The sequence below is a fragment of the Pterocles gutturalis genome, unplaced genomic scaffold (genome assembly GCF_000699245.1).
Source record: "Pterocles gutturalis isolate BGI_N339 unplaced genomic scaffold, ASM69924v1 scaffold16836, whole genome shotgun sequence".
In the NCBI taxonomy this organism is placed as follows: domain Eukaryota; kingdom Metazoa; phylum Chordata; class Aves; order Pterocliformes; family Pteroclidae; genus Pterocles; species Pterocles gutturalis.
This window is the reverse complement of record NW_010098153.1, coordinates 1-22,504: the sequence shown is the minus strand read 5'-3', so window position 1 is coordinate 22,504 and position 22,504 is coordinate 1. Positions and strand designations below refer to the sequence as shown.

At 40.7% G+C, this 22,504-nt stretch overlaps 1 protein-coding gene across 1 annotated transcript; it reads left to right on the top strand.

Annotated features, from left to right (window-relative positions):
• Positions 1-1,813: 1,813 nt before the first annotated feature.
• HDX (highly divergent homeobox) lies at positions 1,814-21,010 on the top strand (the record flags this gene model as incomplete). Its single annotated transcript, XM_010087963.1, has 5 exons — positions 1,814-1,956; positions 4,158-4,304; positions 6,989-8,113; positions 13,208-13,261; positions 20,864-21,010. Coding segments are annotated over exons 2-5 (1,473 nt in total), but the record flags the coding sequence as incomplete, so codon positions are not given.
• Positions 21,011-22,504: the final 1,494 nt, after the last annotated feature.

Below are 22,504 nucleotides of genomic sequence, written 5' to 3'. Positions count from 1 at the left end.
GTTGGCACAGATGAAGGTTTTTGGGGGGTAGTTGAGGAGGGGTGAGAGGAAAGGTTGTTACTGCCTCGGTGTGAGGCCTGTGGGGAGGGCAGGAGGTAGACAGCAATAAGGGATTGTTGTGGAACAGCTCAAACCTTGTTTGTCCTAAAGACTTGTACCTCTCAGAGGCCGTATGAGCCCTGTTTTGGACCGAAACGCAGCCGGTCGTGGTGGGAGGTGAACAGGGTCAGATTTGGAAGTGTTTGGAAGGGCCTGAGGAGGGAGAGCTGTGCTGGTTTTCAGCCTGTGGTGTTCTGGAGGGCTCCTGGTGCCGGAGAGGTCTTGCTGCTGGAAGTGCTTCTGTTGCATAGAGGCCTGCCCCGCTCTGGGGAATAACAGGCCCTGTCCCCCTGTGTTCTGTTAGCCCAGGGCTTCTGGTGGTGCAGGTGTGTGATTGTATGTAACTAACTAAAAGTAGAGTCTTGGAGCAGCCCATCTCTTCAAAGTAAAGCTGCATGTTGGTATCCCTTTGCTTTTTTCTGACAGGTCTTACAAACACTTGTGTACGTGCTCAGTTTAAAACGTGTCTGATCCAGTTGAAGTCAGAAGACTCATTAGCCTGAATAAAGTGGGATGACATGCATAAACCTGACAAGTTGTGGTCATAGGTTATTATGTTATTAAGCTCCTGAGGGCTGTCTAATTTGTCCCTAATAAAGGGCTGAATTTTATAGGTAGAACTGTAATACAATATTAAAAGTGGGAGGGAGTCAGTTGTGCTGCAATTCACAGATATTTAAAAGTAGTTTTACAAGCTGGTCTGTATATTACACTTACCCATAAGCATAATCTACTGCATTTACTGTTGTGTAGTTGTGACTCTTTTGGCCTGTGTAGGAAAGAGGCAGTAACCTACAAATTCAGATTATTAAACATTGTTGCTTAGTGTTGATATGTTAAGGCCTGAATAAAAGCTGATAGTTGACCTTGAGATGAACCCTGTAAGATTATTGTCAGATTTTTCTCTATTTAGCAGCAATCAGCAGATTTTTCTCTATCGAGAGGCCTAATTCTGTTGCAAGATTTGTGGCTGTAGCTGAAATAGCTGGTGAAACCAGACAGATACCAGTTGAGAAATGCATGGTTGAAACCACGAGGACAAAAATACTCCCCTGGATCCTTCTCTTGAGCCCTGGCCAGGCTCTGGAAGGAACCCAGCTTGGAGGGCAACGACCGATGTTTCCACACAAAGAAAAATGCAAATTATCTTAACATGCTGAATTTGGTAGTTGAGTATTAGAAAAGCTGGACCTTCTTGCAGCGACTTTGGGGACCTCACCTATGAGTGGATGTGCTGAATTTGGTAGTTGAGTATTAGAAAAGATGGACCTTCTTGCAGCAACTTTGGGGACCTCACCTATGAGTAGATGTACTGCGTAGGACCTCCCAATTGCTGGGACAGGTTCTCCAAATCCTGTGAAGGAAGTACTGCTTTTCCATATGTCATATATTATTCTCTGTGCTGTCACATAAATAGCAACATACTTGGCCACAGCTACCTTACTTTATTAGCAGAGCAGGCAGATATGGAATCCTTAAAAATACTGCTTTGCCACCGGTAGCTTTTACTGAAGTGAAAATACAGGTTATGTCCATGGAATTTCAGTTTGTATAATGCTTTGCCTGTATTTTATTAAATTTCACAGAGTTCTTTTCTGTAACAAACTCTTTTACTGAAGTGAAAATACAGGTTATGTCCATGGAATTTCAGTTTGTATAATGCTTTGCCTGTATTCACAGAGTTCTTTTCTTTAACAAACTCTCTTTTCAGTGCCAATGCGTTGCCAACCAACTGGACACCTGGCTTCCCAAAAGCTCAAATGCGTGTTTTCTGACCTTGGCAAATCAAGATCAAAATGAAATTATGATAAAAATCCATGTGGATTTCTAACTTGGAGTCTGAAATTCAAGACAAAGGTGAGAAATCCTGAAGAAACTGGAGTGCCCTGTAGGTACACAAATTGGGAAAAGGAGTTTATTTCCTTTGAAATTACTGAGATTGTTCTGAATTACACTGAGGTGTATGACCTGCTGATTCCCTTGATACTAATGTGGTTACCTTTCTGCTTAGTAATGTCAGTGCTCTGTAAATTACCTCTAGTTTCTGTATATTTCCACAGACTGTCAAGGATCTCACATATTAGAGAAAATGTAAGAATTAACATATTGTTTTGTCTAACCTGTTTAGCATCAGTTTTCATAGTTGCACTTCTCAAAAAAAAAAAAAACCACCAAAATAGTGTAATCCTTTGAATCCAGTATTAATCTGTGTTAATCTAGTCTCAGAGGCAGTTACATTATGCTGTTATAGATGTTTGACTGCTCAATGTACTTGGTGTGGATACATTGCTAGGTCTGACAAGACGTGGAATGGGAGCAACAACTTGTTACTCGTGAAGATGGGATATGCAGAGTCAGCACTTTGTGGGTTAACGTGATGACTTTGGACTTTGTGGCTTTCTAGTGGAGCTTCCAAACATTCAGTAATTAATTACTTCATTCAACACAGGGTACTGGTTTAAATATTCTAAATAAGCACTTAAGAACCGCTGATAGCAAGATGATTTCTCTCTGGACTTTACAGATGACATGTTACCAGTGGGCTTTTAACCTGCGAGAAAAGGAATATTGCCAAATGCCCTACGCACTAGTGTGAAATCAGTATGTCAGTTATTGTTTTGTCCTGTTGAGATTGAATGCTCAGAGATGGCTATTAGTTGTAGAAACAATAGTAATAATCTTGTGATCTTTTACACCTAGTTAGAAATTATTACATAAGCAGCTAAAAAGCATAAAACTTTGATTCTTCATTTCCTTTCTCTTGTTCTATGTAATCTAAGATCTTCATGCGAAGCCACATTTCCTGCCCAGCAATGACCAGAGTAGTGTCCCATGGGGTTGTGCTCGGTCTGCAGCTCAAAACCCAAAACCTGCCCTGCAGCTCCCTGGGGCCGGGTGGGGGGCGTTTATGAGTCCAGGCGTTACTACTGGACGGTGAGGTTATCTGTCACTTCTGTGCTGTCTGGAGCTTAACGTCTGCTTGTTGATAACCATGTCATACCAAGCAACTCTAGCGTAGTGTGAAGTATTACGGGATGTAATAGAACGTCATCTTTAAGTGGATCCTGTGGTTTGGTTAGTTTGCTTTGACTTTAATATTTTCAGTAGAGTTTGAACCAAGTTTTGTGTTGGGCAGATGTAGCTGCCTGCCTAGCCCTGCTGATCCTTCTGTTTCTTATTATATTTTTTTATATGCCTCTTAATATATTATATTATTTGCCTGTATGGACCATATAACAAGAGCATAAAACTTCACTGTGCAGTTAGGGGGTCTGTTCTGTACTTGGTAATTCCCAAGTCTTTGCCTTTTCTGAGCCAGCCTGATTTTATAGCCTCAGGGTAGAGTTTCACAGTAGCTTGAACTTTTCTAAACGCAGACTGTGGTTTGGGTGGTCCCTCCTTCGTGTTAATATTAGTGCATTTGCATCACAGCGGGCTGGACCAGAACTGCCTAAAGCCCTTCTCTTCCCCCCCCCCCATTGGTCTTCAGTTCTGGCCCTTGATCTTTGTGACTTTGCAGCTGCTAAGTGCTGGTGCTGACACAGCAGCATGACCAGCCAGAACAGAGGGTAGGGTTTGCTCAATTCGGAGACAGTGGAAACGTTACTCGTGCCAAACAGTCACCTCTGTTTTATCTCTGATTTTGTCTCTTTTCTTGGTAGGGGAGGGGAGACAGACCTGTCAATGTTGTTGGAGCCACTTTTGGAGCCACTTGCCTAATGCCTTTTTTTTTTTTAACAAAAAGTTTTAAACAAAAACTTTTTCTTTGTCTGAAAGTAGAGGCTCTTGTACTTAGCAACACAATGCAATAATTATTTATGAAAGTGTTGTTCCAAACATGTAGTTCACCTGTTCAACTTGAGTCCATCGCAAAGGAGTCGCTAATGCTGACTGTAACAGATTTTTTTGGGAAGTAAGTAAAAGTGTTGGTAAAGGACTCCATAATGAAAACATATCAACACGTAGCCTTATCACAACAAACAGAAATGAGAGCCTGTGCATTCTACAAATATTACAGTTTTTATTCCAACTTTCAGAGTATCTTCTTTTATTTTTAGATGAATCTGCGTTCTGTATTTACTGTAGAACAACAAAGGATATTACAGCGTTATTATGAAAATGGAATGACAAATCAAAGTAAAAATTGCTTTCAGCTCATATTACAGTGTGCACAAGAAACTAAACTGGACTTCAGTGTAGTCAGGGTAAGTACTGAGGCCTTCCAGATTTGTATGTTAAACTTATACACATTAATTTCTTTCTGTAAAATATCTGTAGAGGACTGGAGTCTCTAACTTCATATTTGTCTTAAGTCGGACTTCAGTGTGCTTGTGTGACATGTTCGTTTTTATCCAGTGAGCCTGTTTATAGTTTGTTTTTGCTGAAGTGTCTTCACATGATTTCTGTATTTAGCAGGGGCCTGGATTGCACAGGGAGTGATTTTTGTTTAGTTTCTTTGTTTTAGTTTTTTTAGTTGTTGTTTGTCTTTCATAGATGGTGTTTTGGGTTGATTTTTATTTATTTATTTGTTAAGTTGCAAATTAGATTGCCCTATAGAAACCTAGTGCAGTGTATTGTATCAAAGAAAGGTCATGTTATTAGGAAACTATTCTTAAACAAATTTCTATAACCTAATCTATTTGGGGGAATAATTGTGGAAGTATTTATTTTTTGACACTGTGTCACACTTGTATTCCATGTCACAATCAGAAGTATTGTGGCCCTTCCTGGTTATTTACAATGAGTACATTCTTTTCTTATAAAAGAATGTCACTAGTGCTAACAGGAGCTCTTCCAAAGTCTATGAATTCCATGGGAAGGGAAATAATAATCCCTTTGTGAAACACTAGACAACAAAATGGCTGTTGTCTCAGAGCAGAAATAGAAATCATGAAGCATTAGCTGAAAAAATAACAACGGTAGTAGAGCTACCAGGAGTTGCTGCAACACTGGACACTGAAGAGGAAAAGAAGTAAGACTAGTCTCGTTTGTTTTAAAGCAGTGTACCAGTGGTATATTGGCAATAACAACCCCTCATGCACCCTAACTCTTACCTGGATTCCTTTCCCTCAAAATACTCTGGAAATATTAAAAGTTACTTTCTTGCCTCTAGGTGGTGGGAAGTTCTGAAAGTCAGCCAGAAATTCAGACTCTTTGGAACAGACAAACAGTTGTAACAGGAATCTGGATGCTGATGGTGCAGTCAGGGCCTCTTTTTCTATTTTTATTCTGATGGAAGGAGCTAGAGGAGGCAGCCAGTCTCTCCTCTACTTTCAGTCCTCCTTCACTCTCCATATTTCCTGTTCCCTCTCTGTTTACCATACTGGAACAATGTATCATGGCCTCTTTCTTTTAGTTTTCCTCCCTTACTTGCAGTACTTAAACTTTCTTCCTACTTGTGAAGTGCAGTGGAAACAGACCCAGCATTTGTCCTGCGTGTCGTATTCTTGTGTGATTTTACCTTTCTCTTCTTTATGCCCCTTCTTTCTGCCTGTCCTAATCCCCCTGTTTTTACTTCAGCATACTCCTGTATGGCAGGGATGTGTACTTTCCTGTACAGAAATCTGTTTAGTTCCTTAGCGGGTATCGGTCTGTGAAGAAAACGTTCCTTCTTTCATGCGATGAGATGGAAACCCAAGATAGGTACTCAGTGCAGTTTGCTTCTTGTGGGGTGAGGGAGTTTATTGATTAAATCAACTGATTTGAGTTGCTAAATGTTGAGATCTTGCTTTGGTTTGGTTTTAGGTGTGCAGCAGATGATATCCGGAGTAGTGCAGAAAACCGTTTCACCGTATCTCTGTATGCGTATCTGATCCTTTTCATAGCCAGTATAAGTGGATGCTAAAGCCTACTTTTCGTTCTTTGGCACTTGCATCCTGCTCGCTTATGCCCTCACATTCAGTACAGACATCCTGTGGTCAAAGAACTGAACAAGTCTTGTCTCTCTGACAATGAAAATTGCCAGGAATAGTTAGGTGGCGCTTACACTTCCAGTATTAGAGCTGATGCTTCCACCCGATTAACTCTTTCTCATGAAATACTGAAGTTAATGTTTCCCCCTCAGTTCTTTTGGCTATATCTATAATGTGTTACTTGCAGGACAGGCTTTCCTGTGTGTTTAAACAGCAGGACATTTTAACCTGTGCACAGCTCCCATACTACCTGCATTTTTCCTCTACCATCTTTTACACAAAATCATGTGTATGTCCACAATAGCAACGCCCATTATAGCAAACGTCTGCTGGAGTCTAATCCCAGTAGTCCTAATCTTGTCTACCAGTGTCTTTCAAAAGCAAGTTTTGACATCAGGTCTTGATTTGTGCAGCTGGCAGAGGCGGAGTTAGTCCCTAGGTCTAAATACTTCACAAAATAGTTTTGGAATTGTCTAACAGAAAGAGTTTTTCTTCCTCTCATCTAAATTCAAGAATTGGCAGTTTCTGTTCAAGGCAGTCTTGAAGGTCATAACTCTCACTTATTTGGTTACAGAAGTTTAGCTGCATACTTCAGTGATGGTTCTGCATCCCAAGGTGCTAAATATTAAAAACTTAGATTTGAGGGAATTAGTCACTGTGGTGTCAATGAAATAAATCTTAAGGGTAACTTCAGGACAGGAGGCATGATAACAGTCTCAGGATGTTTGAGAAACTGGGGCTTTGGAATTGAGACTGGGGCTCTCATGTGTATTGGTGTGTGAATCCCAAGCAGGAGAGACATGGATTTCCAGCCTGTATTGTTCAGACTCTGCATAATCAGTAAATGATTTACATGTTTGTAAACTAAGGTCTCAACTTGAACACTTAACATTTCATCAAATCTGCTTAAAAATGGAATTGCCTAATTTTTCTGATTATTTAATGCCTTGTTTTGTGTTTGTTGCTGTTGTTTGCAGACGTGGGTTGGCAATAAACGGAGGAAGATGAGCAGCAAGAGTGCTGTAGAATCTGGAGGCACTCCCCCGGGGACTGCCCCGACTACTCCCTCAGTACCTCCAGAAGGAGCAGTTAGGAATGTGGTAAATATTGCTCGATCCCAAAGTCAGCAGTCTTCTTGGACCTCTTCTAATAATGATGTAATAGTTACTGGTATATATAGTCCTGCTGGTTCATCTGGTAGGCAAGGATCCACCAAACATACAAACGCTTCAGTGGCAGAAATACACAAAACCTCGATTCCGCGACTACCAGGAAAAAGCAATACAGAGTTTCATCAGCAGCACATCCCTATAGGACGACAAGTACCACATTGTAAAAACGCTTCCCTATTAGTAGGGGAAAAGACTATTATTTTATCTAGGCAAACGAGCGTACTGAATTCTGCAAACTCCATATATAGTCACACTAAAAAAAGCTATGGTGGTTCCTCGGTGCAGACCGCAGAGCTGGTGTTACCTCAGAAGCCCATGATATGCCACAGACCCTGCAAAGGAGAACCAGTGGGATGTCAAAGGTTACAAAAACCCGAACATGCAGCTCTTGTATCGCACGTGCCCCCTGGACAAAGGGCTAATACCAGGGACCCTTCCTGTAGCACGCAAAACCTGGAAATCCGTGAAGTGTTTTCTCTGGCGGTTACGGATCAACCTCAAAGAATGGTGGGAGGAAGCGTAGCACAGAAGCATTGCTCGGGGGAAGGCAGCTGTCTGTCCATTGCAATGGAAACCGGAGACGTGGATGACGAGTACGCTAGAGAGGAAGAACTAGCATCCATGGGAGCACAAATACAAAGCTATTCCAGATACTGTGAAAGCAGCGGTTCTGCTCGAGGAGAGAACCACAGCGCAGCCCTGTCTGGGCCAGGAAGAAATGTGAGCTGTAGTTCGCAGATGGTGAATGCCAGGGACGTGCCTGACAATGTTCTGTATCATAACAGAGACTACCACTTGCCTGCACGGACCTCATTACATACAACCTCCAGCACATTATGTAACAGTGCTAATCCATCCAGAAGTACCTTTTCTCCTCATTTTACATCTTCAAGTCAACTGAGGCTGTCACAAAACCAAAATAATTACCAGGTAATCCATCAGTTTATCTCTGTCTTCAGACCTTGCAGACAAGGTTGTAGATAACTACTGTTTTCTTCAAAAGTTGGTAGCTAATAAGTGATAGGTTCACCTTTCTGCAGGCTGTGCTCCCTTTACATATTTCAGTAGAGATAATTCTTCTTAAATAAAAGTGTGGGTAGGACTATAGTGTGGTAGGACTTACCTGGGTAGCTGAGCGCATGGATGCAGTGGGTAGCTGTGTATTGAAGGGATTCATAGATTCATTAGACAAACCTCGGTTACCAGAGGATGGTACCTACAAGTCTGCGTTGTCCTGACGTGGCTTGCCAGCCTGTGTCACAGCGATATCTGTGCTTGTTCCTCTCTAGACATACTTCACATGTGGAGCAGGGCAGAATGTGGGATCACGCCGTCATTTGTGTGCTGTACGGTTGCTTTAATGTCAGCTGGGATTAGCTCTTCCATCAGCGCTGCCTGTACCCCCTGGGCAGCTGCCAATCTCTTGGACCTGTTTTCTGTTAGGGATTAGGATCTCCTGCCAGCTAGTTAAGATGATGGGAGACGCTAGGTGAGCAAATATTCTTCCTCTCCTGCAGCATCTAATTCAAATATTGGTTTTACATTCAATCCCATTATTTCCTCATCCTGTAGTAGAGTCCCTTCAGTGACACTGTGAGGGGAAAATTACATGCAGATAATTGAAGAACTAGAAGATGTTCAGCAGAAGCTACAACACTGACACACTTTAAAAAAAAATCATGCAGATAATTGAAGAACTAGAAGATGTAAAGCAGAAGCTACAACACTGACACACTTTTAAAAAAAAGTTTTTTGTTATAACTAGAGAAGAAATAACTGTGCAGGAAACATCGAAATTGATTTTTTTTTCATGGATTTTTATGCCATCTGACATGACATAGCCTAGAGGTATTGAGATAAAAATCTTAAGACTGACAGGATGTGATACCACATGTGTTTATTACCTCTGTGCTTTTGCCTGTTATTACATTTTTAATTTATCCTGAAGTGAACCATGTAAACAACATACCATCTTTTCTTGCACATTGCTCACTAGTATAGGGAACAATACTTGTAAAGTTTTTTTTTTTCTTTTTTCTGACTTGTCCTATCTTATGTGAGTATTTGAAAGAACGCTTTTGAGTCCAAGTAAGTGCCACTTTTCACCAGAATTATTGCTTTTCTTGCTAAACCTGAGGTTTGAGGAGCATGTGTATTCTGGAGTAGATTATGTGGAGTAGATGGGACATCTGCAGTTCTTATTTATGGCCTTTGCTAAGCTGAGCACTCCAGACAAGCTCTTATTTCCCTTTCTCCCTTCTCTCTGATAGTCTGTTAGTATTTGCTACTACTGTTCTTGAGTTATAGAATTCATTAAATGCTGTTTACTTTTGACATCCCAGTTTCATAGGAGAAGAAGAGCTGTAAATGTGCACATCTGTTCAATAAAGGGCTGGGAAAGCTGCAGAAGTGCTTACAATAGAGTTACGGAGATTTTTCTGAAGTTTCATAAAGTGAAATATATTATTGATACCTCCAGCTACGTGCTATTTGTACTTTATTTCATTCTTGAAAAAGCATCAGTGAGATGTATCTTGTCTGACTTTTTTTTTTCTTAATGAAATTTGAAATACCTTTGATTTGGAATTTTTTTGGGTGTAGGGACAGGGTCATTCTAAACATCTGGAAGGTTCATGGTAGGTGACATTTTATCTGCCCATGTGATATGGATCAGAACAAGGAGATCTCTGTAATTCAATTTGGTTTGTTTTCCTTTTTTTTCCTCCGTTATAGTAATATACCTATTTTTTTGGCAAGTGAGGAATTATCTGTACCCCGTTTGACATCCATGCCTGTCTCTCAGAGGCTGCGTTCTGTGGATTTGGGAATGCACCTTGGATTGATGAAGCTTCTGTTTCCCATGTATCCCTTCTGCAGTTTTAAACCTTGGATAAAACTGGGCAGGTTGCTACGAATTCACTTCTTTCTGTAAGCATCCATGCTGTGAACCTCTGAGATGACACTCTTCAGTATTAGAGAATTGATTGGGGGGGCAAAAGCTGTGGCGTCAGGGAGTGTAGTGTTGTGGTTCTGTGGCAGCTGCAGAGTAGTGTCCTACAGCCTGGCCAGATGCTGTAGTACCTTGAAGAAATGATGGTACTGATTTCTCCAGATCACTGCTTTCCTTGCTGAGGGTTTTTAGCACGTTCCAGAACAATGCAAAAACAAGTTCTGTATCTTAAGAGGTGTTAGTGACACTTCCAACACTCATTTATCACGTTGACAAGAAAATTTCACCTACTGCCTCCAAAGTTCTGTGTAACAATAGTATACCCTGCTAGGCTGATAATGTATTTTATCAAAATCATCAGTTCTTCACTGTTTTAACCTCCTCCTCCAGGTCCTCCCCTTAAAATTAAGCCCAGTGTGAGTGCTTTTTCATGTAGACACCCCCCTTACAGCTTAGTAATTTTTGTATATTAAACTTCCAGAGACATAGATGTTACATGTGCTGTCTGAATTCTTTTAGGCTTACGCAGGATGACATTTCTTCTATATGTAGTCAGTTTCTGTTCATTTTATTGGCTGTGTTCAGCTGATTTATCCATTGATGTTGCAATGAAAAGCTTTAAACTTGGGGAAATCTTCCTAAATTTAAAAACGGGTTAAACCTGAGCTACATGATTATTGGAGCAGTTAAACATCCCAGCAGATGCTTCTTCAAAGTCAGGACTGTCTGATTTGTGTTTTGATGAAGTAATTACTGTTGTACATTGGTGGGGTATCTAATTAGCAATTAGTTATAGTTTCCTTACTGGTTCAATTAATCAAATTCATGTTAGTGTAACTTAAGAGTAAATTTAATAAAGTGAACAATTTTAATGCCTGAGCAGTTTCAGTAAACAAATTGTTCAACCTACTTTTCTTAGTTTGGCTTTAAGCATTTTAAAAGAGAGAGGCTGTTCTTGCTGGGAGAATCCTGAGCCTTGCAGCCAGCACCGCAGAATAGGATGTAGGTATAATACATATTTATTTATTTTTAAGATTCACTTTAAGGATGCTGCTTTTATGAATGAAGATAAAGTGAATCTTAAAAATAGCTTTTTGCCAGGGCAAACAACATGGTCTTCTCTGAAGAAACTTGAACAAAGTCTTTCCTGACACTCATTCTTGTGACAGAAGCAGAGTTAAGTTTGTCGCAGGAGTTGCCTATGCTTTATTTCTGGGATGAAATAATTCCAGCTGCATGGGCTGGGAGAGCCTGGGGGCTGTGGGGAGGACAGTGGCCGTGACCCAGCTGGAAAAATACTTCATGTGGTCTTGATTAACGCTGGGACAGGACTGGGCTAGGGCTTTTGGTTGTTCAGTGCACTGAATTTCGGACAGTTATCTACAGGTGAATTGGGAAAACGTTACGTAGGGACCTCATACCGTGTATCCATTTTAATTGAGATACAGCATGGGTAACAGCCAAGAGTTGCAGTGCCTTTGAGCTGTCTCTAGCATCTGCCTGAGTTGCCTTTTCTGAGACGCGGTATCTTTTCTGAGACAAGCATTTCAGGTGGTCATTTTGGCCACTCACGGTAGCTGTTCCACTTGGACTAGGGCTGGCGTTAGACCTGTGGATGCAGGATAACTCTCCATCTCACTCAAACAATAAACCCCCCTCAGAAAACCCCACAGCCTTGTGCCTTTTTCATAGAGCCTGTTTAGAATGTTCCCATGCATGTTGTCTTTCAGGTAGTGATATCGAGATAAACGTGATTGTATTTGGCATCATACCTGTCAGAGCTTGTGTGCATTTGTCTTCCAAGTAGCCATTAATGTTCTGCCGGACTTATCGCTTTATTCACATAGAAAAGCACTTTTTTTCTGTAGCCTCACGTTAAATTTGTGACGAGAAGTCATCGGGGTGGATACTGGGGATGCATTTACAGCGTGTGGTGTGAAGCTGTTGAGTGGGATATAGAATTGTAATAGCTGTGACTTGTGCATGCAGAATTTCTAAAATGTGTATGTGCAACTAAGAAGTGCATGTTTTAGATGAAAAAGCTGATGTAGACCTGCCCTTAGGAGGGGAGGGTGTTAATTTGTAGCCCCCCTCAACCTGCCTTGTGCTGTAATGAGAAAGTGTCTGACCTTAGGTAACCTCCAAGCGCTTCCAGATAAAAGTTTGAAGAATAAAAGTGTCTTATGTGCTTGTACATGAGACAAACTGTACCAGGTATTCTATATTTGGTTATGCTCGTGCTGCAAGATTCATTAGTGGAGCACTTTGCAAATACAAAAACTATTAGTGTAGTTTGATACAGTCAGCAGAAGCGCGGAGATTTTTCTTCCTCACATAGTGTGTGTAATGACTTGAGATTGATTAATCTCTTAAGAGCTATGTTTAGTCTCTCAAGCATTGCTTGTCTGCAGCAGCAGATGAACATGGAATCCTAAATAAGCCTGAAATATTCCAGGCTATGACATATTTCAGATGCCAGGGAAAACAGTCCAAGATTATTATTTAATAAAATCTGACCTCTGGGAATGATGGAGAAGCGATGGGAATCAAGGCAGCTAACCTTTGCCTTCATACCCCTTCCTTCTCCAACCTGATGTCCCTGCTTTTTCTGCTAATATTTGCAGAATATCTGCTAATTTCCACAAATCCTTAACATCTGACACTGAATAGCATAGTTCCACAATGGCATTTTTTTTTTCTGAAGGTTTAACTGGTGTAATTGAAGAATATGTGACGGCAGGTCTGGCAGACATTGGCCCGAGTCCATCTCTGGTCTGCTTAATCTTACCAGTTCTGTGACACATCATAGAAAATGAAAACTTGTGTTCTGAAATACAAGTTTTGAGATAGCAGAAACACCCAAATTGCCCAAAGAAAGTGTTTTGGTTTTAGTCTTAGAACAGTAAGGCTAAGTGTGGCTTTGTTTTGTGTTTAAATCTTAACTTGTTTTAAAGACGTTCTTACCAGAATTGAATGCACAATACTAAAGTCTTGTGAAAGCTGCTCAGCATTAGCTATCATAGCAACCTAAGCTGCTGTTGTTTTCTGTTCTGTTTCCTCCTTCCCCTCTACAGATTTCAGGAAACCTTACTGTGCCTTGGATTACAGGTTGTTCCAGAAAAAGAGCAGTAAGTATATTTCCATTTAAGTATCTAATGCAGCAAGTGAAGGAATTAAAAGTTTATTAAAATGCATGTTTCATTTATTGTAAAGTCAATGAATTTCTTTAAAAGCAGGTCAAGGTCATAATCCTGTGTCAAGTAAAGTGATGCCCAGGTATATGAGTTGTGCCCTTAGCTGAAATATAACATTTGAATTGATAAGGACTGAGAGAGCTCAGAATTCATTTTTTATATTGAAAGTGAAATGGTTGTTAATTGAGGCAACTGAATGCCTAAGAGAGCAACTCCCTCTTCAGCTACTCAGAATTAGTCCATACTATCTGTAGTAACTTTATCAAGTCTAATTTTATCCACATGCATGTCATTTCACATTAGGCGGAATCAGCCAGGTTGGTGTCCTCAATTCACAAATGACCCCAAACCGTAACACAAGGTATGAAACAGCTTTTGTCAGGAAAATGCCTCCGTCCAGCTCATTTGTTTGATTACTGCTCAGCATTTCTGTTCAAGAGTAGCCTGCTAGCTTCTCTTTGAAGAGCATGTTGATTCTGCTTGCTTACCATGAAAATACACCCTAAACCTGCAGGTTGGTGCTGCAGCAAAGCTTTCAGGAGGCTGTTACACATTAGTCCAGTTGTATCAGAAGCAATAACTAGGGAGATGGCTCTCACAATAACCAGACTTATCCCATCAGACCCCTGAGACCACTGAGCTGTCAGTGCCATGTGTGCTGCTTTGGCAATGGTGTGTAGGTAATGGAGAAACCTTTCCTTGCCTTCACCTCCCTGCTGTACCTAGTACATTTTTCTTCTTTTATTATTTTAGGTTCTTCTGTTTAGTCTTCAGAGGTGTGAGCTTGATAGCATTTTCTGTATAAGTAGGAATCTAAGGACCATCACATTAACAGTGTTTTCTCTCAGACTTCTAAGTCTCATGACTTCTAGTTTCTGCAGCCTTTGGTAGTATCACTTATTTCTGTTTATACAGAGAGCACTTTACAAGAGCATCTCCCAGAGGAACCAGTACTTTTATACAAATCCTGCTGCTGTGAATTCCATCTTTTTTTTTTTTTTCCTAAGTCCTACTTCTCTTGAGTAGGCTTTTTTAAATGTAACCCTTTTCCGAAAGGCACCTTCCCTCTATCACTTAATGACCTTTTAAGACACCAAGCAGCCGGTGAGTGTCCTGGAGTACAGTTTCACTGTTTGGCTGAGCTGGTTCCACAGCACATCACTGTTGAAAGGAGGAGGATTTTCTCCCCTCTCCCTCCTGGGGCACTGCCACCCCATCCCTGGCACTGCTGCTAGGATCTAATTGCAAGGTAAGCCAGGTCAAGCGTCTGCTCCATCAAGATACATATTCTTCTGATGAGTTTGTCTTTACTGAGTTGAATGTACTTACTGGGGATCAGATGAGTGCCAGAGGCGGTGCAAAGCAGGCAGAAGGAGCATGGGGCTGGGAGCGATGAAGAGAATGGGGCACGATGCAGTCCCCTGCGTCCCACTGCTGGATGCTGAGGCACAGTGGTCATGTTAGGTGTCTGACACAAGCTGTAGAAGAAATTTCTGCAAAAAGTTTAAAACGTCCAAGGATGTGGAAGTGCCTTTTTATTCAGGATGGTTATTAGGAATTTTTTTCCTTAGGCCATTACTCCTGTGTCCTTTTTAAGCAATAAAATGTATAAAGCCTGGGGTTAATGCAGTCTGGGTTAACCACATCTGTTTGCAGATTTGTGGATGTACTTTCTCCAATTTGAATGCATAGTTAGCCTTCTTAAGGAGACAAGTTGAGGAGCTGGCACTCTAAAACTGCTGTATGTACACAGGTGTAAGACAAGAAAAAGAGAGAAAAAGCTCCTGCTTCCTGGAAAACTTCAGTTTGAAATGTGAAATTCTTTTGAAGAAAGAGCGTGAGGGAACAGAAATAGAATGGATAGAGTTGTAGAACTGCGATTACGGCAATTACTGCCATTCAAACAGTAAAAGGGCTAATCTGTATTTTGTTTAAAATGGAGAAAATTGTCTTTCAGATGCTCTGAATATTTAATCTTTTGCCTTGATGTTTTGTTTTCCTTGCCCTGTCCTTCAACTGCATCAAGAGAGGAATGAAAGCTGTGCAGTTCTGCAGAAACTTTCTAGTCTGCTCAGCTCTGCTGTAAGATGACGTAATCCTGACTGTTAATGAATATTAGTCTAGAAATATCACCCTCTCAGTTATTTATGAGAATGGCTTTGGAAATTGCGGAGTTCTGTGTTCTGTCAGGGTGCATGTGTGAGGCGTTGGCCTTTACGAATGCATTGATTTTTGGTTTTTCACGGTGTGGTGGAAGGATGACAGGGATTCAAAAACAGCGGTGAAGATACTGGTTAAAGAGAATTAAAAGAGGGAAAATATCTTCACTTTTGTCCTTGCATTGAAGTCTGGAGTGTGCTAATTGTGCTGAAGTCATGTGTCATCTCATGTCTTAGCAGAATGGTTGGTGTGAATTTCCTGTGCTAATTTTTTATTTGAAATTGTGCTTTCAACATTGCCTATTGCAATAAAATTCTGGAGATGGTGGTATTGAAGTGTTCTTCTCAGAGTCCTGCCCGCCACAGAGCAAGTAAGTAGACAGGCTTCGAGTTGGGTGGAGGAGCTGATCCAACCCCAGATCAGTGTGAGACCTGACACCAGCTGTGCTGGCATGGCTAGGCATTAATAGATTAGGTAAGAATCATGATAATTACTGTCTAAAAATCAGTTCACTGTTTCACAAACTAGTTCAAAATCTCAAGAAGAAGGCCAAGCTTTCAGTTTGTGTGGATTAGAGGTCAACTTTGGAAATGATGGAGTGATACGGCTGGAATTTAAAGTATAATTTTTTGGGTAGACAATTATATTGCACTGATTTTTATTTTTTTTCCCCTCTCATTTCTTCTTCTTCTTAGCTGTGTTTGGTTTAGAAACATTAGCAGAATATACGGAATTTTGGCTGAGCGTTGAAGCAGTTAGAGCTCTTTTCAAGCTGTGGTACTATGAAATATTTATCAGTCCTGCTCCCATCAGAGCAAACTTCAACGTTACCCAACCAGTGGGAAAAGACGAAAAAAGCCTCTCTTCCAGAAATCTAACAGTCTGTGCACTAATAGTGTGCTAGCAGTGACAGGTTAAGGGTGCCTTCAGATGCCGTTTGGCTTGCAGTCCATTTCCAAAGCCCTTTTTCCCTGAAGGCTGTGCAGCTCACTGCTCTATCTTCTGCTCTAGGAATGAAGCTGGCAGCAGCAACTCCCTTCCAGCCATTTGCTTTGCTGGGAGCCTTCAGGGACATTTCTTTGTCCTAAGAAGACTGGAAGTATCTTGTGGTGGGTACTTCTCTGCTCGTGCGCTGAGAAGGGAACTCTCAAGACTTGGCGAAAGGCAGTGTCAAGGAGCCAGCTCTCTGAATTGCTCTGGTAGTTATGGCCACCAGCTGACTTTCATTTTTTTTTCCCTGGGGAGATCATGTGTGGCCTGGGAGTCTTCAGGGCTTTACTGGGTGGAAATTCATGCAGTGTGCCTGTCTGCAGAAAGTACGGTTCTTTCAAAGATGCTTCTGATCACACTGTTCCCGAAAGGGCAGTATGCACTGTGTGTGAGCATCAGTGTCGAGCCAAAGCAGCAGGATTGGGTCTGTAGCAGGAAGCTGGGTGTTGCTGAAATGGGGGACAGCTTTGTGACAGTTGTGAAACCTGAACTGAAAGCCTACAACTGAAGGAAAGTGTAATCTGGCATAGCTTCAATGGGGTTAAATACGCTGGTAGTGTAAGGGAAAATACAGACCTCCAGAATTTGTGCATGGGAAATGAAATAATAAACTGAAGAGTAAGAATAATATTAAATGGTGCAGAGGGGAAAGGGGGAACATGTAGAATGATTAATTCAGAAATAACTGTTAGAATGTACAAAATAAGATCTTGAGATATGAATTGATCATCATCCAAGAAAATCAGTTAGGCATTAAGTAGTGTCAAAGTTCAGAATGCTGTTATCATTAGGAATGGAGAACAAGCAAAATAACTATGGAGGATGTGTTCATACCTGTAATGCTGTGTGCACTTCTGGTCTTCCCATTCCTCCCCAAATATAACAGAGAAGCAGTGACAGTGACCAAAGGTACAGAACAGCCTTGTAGGGACCAACCAAATGGGCCACATCTCTTCAGAGTGGAAAAGAAGGAAGGAGTGGAAGCATGTGATGGAGAGGTTTAAAAATACGGAAAGTGTGGAGAAACAGATACAGGCTCATTTGTTCCAGTAGAAGAGCAGGTATCAAATCAGGCTAGCCTTAGATAGGCTCAAAAGGAGGTTGGACTTGTTGTTTACAGTAACTTAGAGTAAGAAGTGCCTCCAATTTATAAGATACCGGGATTGCTAGAGAGTGTTGGAGGGAAGTGTCATTGTTTTTCCTATTTTACTTTTTACTAAACTTTAAAGAACCTTTGAAACATACAAAAATGTATTACTCTGAGATTTCTTCCTATTTCTCCATGATGGAGTTTCTGAGCAGTAGTGACTGAAATCTGTTGTGAGAGGTTTGTTTGCTAGGAATAATGGTTACCTTAGTACATTTCATCACAGAGCATCAGAACTGAACTGTCGATTTAACATGATTTCACTGCAACTTAAGTAAACATAACTTTTTGTTGACAATATACAGTGTTCAGCTCCAGTATAAATGCAATAGTTAGAACATTTATATTAAAGCTCTAGTTCTTTCATATTTTTAACATGCCTTTTATTAATAATCTGAAGATTTGTGTGTAGCTTTTGTGCACATGGCCTGAAACATTCTCAACTGATGCATAAAAACGGCTTGAGAAAAGACGGCTCTAATAAAAGGCAGGATGAGGACACTCCACTGCAATGCAATTATTCCTCCCAATTATAGCCGCCAGATTTGCACCACAAATATTGCATGCACAGTGGGTAATGCGAGGGGCTCGGCAAGGTGCCAGCAATGTCTGTAATAAACTGGGTCATCTCCTACAAGAATTTTGTTATTACACTTGAGAGGTCGGGGGATAAGCAGGGTTTAACCCTGCGCTCGGCAGAACTGCTGATTCAATTTGCTCGCGAGGATTACTTCTCATTGTCAGTTGATAGGCTATTTTCTGCCGGAAGAAGCATCTCTCTGCTTTTCAAACTGTGGACAACAGAACTGGTAAATGTAAAGAATTCAGCAAACAGTTAATTCTGCCGAGGAGGAAGCTGAGCCTCGAATCAGCAACCAGTGGATCTGAAGAGAGGAAATGAGAATTGCATTCATAATAGTTGTTACAATGAAGTAAAAATATGAACTGAATTACTGGCTTGTTGTCAGCTATGGAAAATATTCTGCTAAATATGAAGCTTTTCAGTATTATCTTCTGATTTTTTTTTTCTATGCTAACTGATGCATAGCCATCAGTATCACAGTGCTTGTAGGACTGCGGGGTTTCTCTTTTGTCTCCTCAGTTCCTCTGATACTAACCATTAGGAAGTTGTTAACTAAATTGATGGAAGTGTAATTGTATGTTCAATGTCTGTGGTGGCCTGCTACCCTTTGTTCACAACTTCTTGGTGAATCTGAGCCCTTAAATGTCAAGAATCTTTCTTTTTGGGCACTGGTAAAATTTCAAGTCCAGTAACCTGATAGATCCTTTTGTTGCTGCAAAGACCGACCAGCCGTCTTACAGTCATCACTTCTGCTGCCACAATGTACCTCTCTGAAAATTAGCTTTCCAGAGGCTCAGTTCCTTCCTGCTTGGCTGTGTTCAGTGCTGATCTTGGTGGAAAAAGTAGCAGAAATGAGATACGGACTTCAAAGTAGGAAAGCTCAAGTAGGATGAGAAGTACTGAGTGGAGAATACTCAGTGGAGTTTGCTCAGGTGGAGTGAGCCAGGCATCTCTGTAAGGCAGCTATCCTCAACCCCAAGGGGACCTGACCCTTCATACCATCTTCTATTTACACCCATTTGGTTTTGTTCCTGCTTTCTGGACTCTTTCGTGCCGTGTGTGTCATGTGGTTTTTGTTTTTTCTTTCCTATCAGATACTGCTGCAGCAATTCAGGAGATAACTCTACTTTTGGTCCTTGAAAATGGCTTGTAGGCAGGAGCAGCTCGGGTCAGGTGTACAGGGAAAACCAGCATCGGCAAGAGGTGAACAGGCATCCGGGGTTTGGCTTTGTTTTTGCTCTTGAGCTGAACTCCACTTAGTGCACTTTGCTGCTCATCCTAGAGCAGCCTTGAAATGTACCAGCTGGATTCTTTTTGGATGAAAACAGACTGGAGCATGCCGTCTGGGAGCGCATCTCATGTGCTGTGGGAGATGGCAGCTAATGGATGGGCAGGATGGAAACAGCTTCTCTAATTCTGTACCTAAACATAGGACACAATAGCCAAGAAAAAAATCTGAGTGCCTGCTAGCAGTTAGTAATGGACTGTTTTTTCATAAGTGGTACTTTTTTTTTTACTGAACCACCTGGCATTGTTGTAAGGAGACAAGATTTTGGTACTCCTCTTTTATATTCATGTATTGAGGAGTCTCAAGTGCTTCTAATGTTTTGGGTAAGAGTAATTTTTAAAAGAAGAAAATCGCTAAGATTACCGTATTCTGAAGATTAGCAAAGATTAAAATTTAGAATTATTTAAGATTGTCAAATGATTCTAGTTCTGCAAAATTGCTTTTTATTCCATTTTAAAGTTATTTGGTTCTAACAGTTTTTAAATGGACTCACACAGATTTTGGGTACTGAAATAATGATTACGTCATACAAAATTCAACTGTTGAAATATTGACAAATTTGACACGTGGTCACTACAGTAGTACAGAATTTATTGTTGCATTTATTGCACTTAATAACAGGAGAGCTGGCAAACATGGGTTGGTATAAAGAAGCTGTAGATTTTAGTTGAAATTCTGGACTAAAAACTTTTTATAAAGCTTTTAAGTTCTTCTAGCGAATGGTACTGTATGCTCACAGGAGTTCCAGAAGTGGCAGGATGTCTAGGATTTGTTTCTCAGTGTTACTCCTTATATCAGTAATCCACCATCACAGATTTTGGTAAATACACACAAAGAGTTAGGAAACTCCCAAATAAGCAGTGGAACCAATTTAAACTCTGAAGCTTACCAAATAAAGTATTCCCTTTAGGAATTCTGAATCCTTTGAATTATGCATGTATTGTAGTTTGCAGTAAGATAAAAGAACTTTAAGTGGGGGAGGGTGAGAAACTTGAAAAGCCCTAAGGAATAATTTGCATAAATTGGGTGGAGAGAGTAAACAGTATGAGGGGGAAAAAGTTATTTTCAGTAAGGCCTTACAGAATGAGATAAAACAAATTTAAAAAATCAGGTGGAGTTGAAACAAAGCTGAAGTGCTTTAAACTTGCGTTAGCTCTGCCATTGCCTTTAAAGCAAATCCCAGGGAACTCTGTACTGCCCTGGATAAAAAAACAAGCTTAAAAAAAAATTCTTAAGGGAGAGTTAAAAGAGAAGAAAAGCTATGGAGACAGTATAATGTGTGTCTTACTGTACACAAGACCTCTGGAAATTAAATGAACAGCATAAGCAGAATTTGTAAAAATCTAACAGTATTTTTTTCTCTTACAGTTACAGGACCGCACACAATTTAGTGACCGAGACTTAGCTACCCTAAAGAAATACTGGGACAACGGCATGACCAGCCTGGGCTCAGTCTGCAGAGAGAAAATTGAAGCTGTGGCTGCAGAATTAAATGTTGACTGTGAAATAGTGCGGGTAAGAAATCTAGAGTCTTCCCCTATCTTGTCTCAGAAGCAAAAATAGGACAGATGAAAGCCTTTAAAAATTTCATGAGGAAGCTTGAAATAGATTTCACGTATTACATAATGAATGACCATGTTGGGAAGTGCTCTCTGGCTCTTTCTGCAGTCTATATATAGAAGAAGGCCCTTAGGTAAGAGTCTTATTGATCAGCAGCAGGAGCAGCACTACGAGCTGTTTGACTTTTTCTTTAGACTTGAGTAAGATTTTTTAAGTAAAAGTGTTACATTTTTTAGGGATATCCTAGAAGACTGAAAAGTGCCATTTATATTGTTGTTAAGATACTAAAAAACCTTTCTAAAGATACAGGGAAAATATTTGTCATTAATGCTTAGCAGAAAAAATTGTAAACACATGAAAGAAAATGCTCAAAAATAGGAGAAAATATTTTACAATGCTATCTTAAAGCCATGTTGAGATGTGATAGAGGGCAAAGAGTAGTGTGAAGAATTCTGGGTCACTTCAGTTTGGTAGTCCATATAGGTGTCGTTGAGGAAGGATTGCTTTCGAATGTACAGGTTTGGTGTAGATAATCTGATTGCCAAGAACCACTCCACATCATCTCTTCCAGAGGCTGGGAGGTTTGGTACAGCATCAGTATTCCCAATTATCAGGCACCCATCATCACTTTCAGACTCTGGGTGTCCCATTTGCTCAGAGCGTTTCCGTTCTTCAGAAAATAGTCTGACTGTCTTTGCAGTCAGTACATAAGCATCATTAGAGTCTTCCTTCCCCTCGTAACAGGCATGATGAATGTGACAGTCCTTTCAGCCTTCGTCCTTTTTTTTCCCTAAATTCTGACATTGCTACAAAAGCAGAACGAGGAGCCCTTATTCAAAACTCTTCTTTTGTGGAGATCTCTCTTGGATTGGTATAACAAAATGGTCCCAAAGCTACTTTCAGTATTGAACACTAATCGGGTTATTTCATGGCTTGTTTTCCTGAACACACATGAATTATAAAAAATTACATTGTACTCTGGTTCTGGTTCCTTTATATGTCAGACTTGAGGATTGTAGCGAGAATTAGGTGGAGGCTGGTCCTGCACCATGCTGCTGGTTTGTTGGGGCTGAATTAATGCCACAGGACGTGTGTGATCTCCAGTGCTTCCTCTTCTTCTTTCTCCAAGGCACGTTGTGCATGTCCCAGCTGTAGGACAGGTATTTTCCAGCATGTGCTCTACACAATCTGTCCTAAATTTGGTTTGGGATCTATATAGGCACAGTGTATCCTCCCCTATACTGCATGCTCAGCCAGGAAGAGCTGGACTGAAGGACGCTTGTGGAGAAAGCTCTCCACTTTCAGTACTCGTCCTTTGTAGCCTTTGTATTTCACTGCACCTTGAATTCTAGGCAGTGTCCAGCTAGCAACTGTTTCTCCATTTGTGATGTAAAAAAAAACCCCCAAACCATATGTAAAATAGTACTAAATACTTATATAATCCCGAGT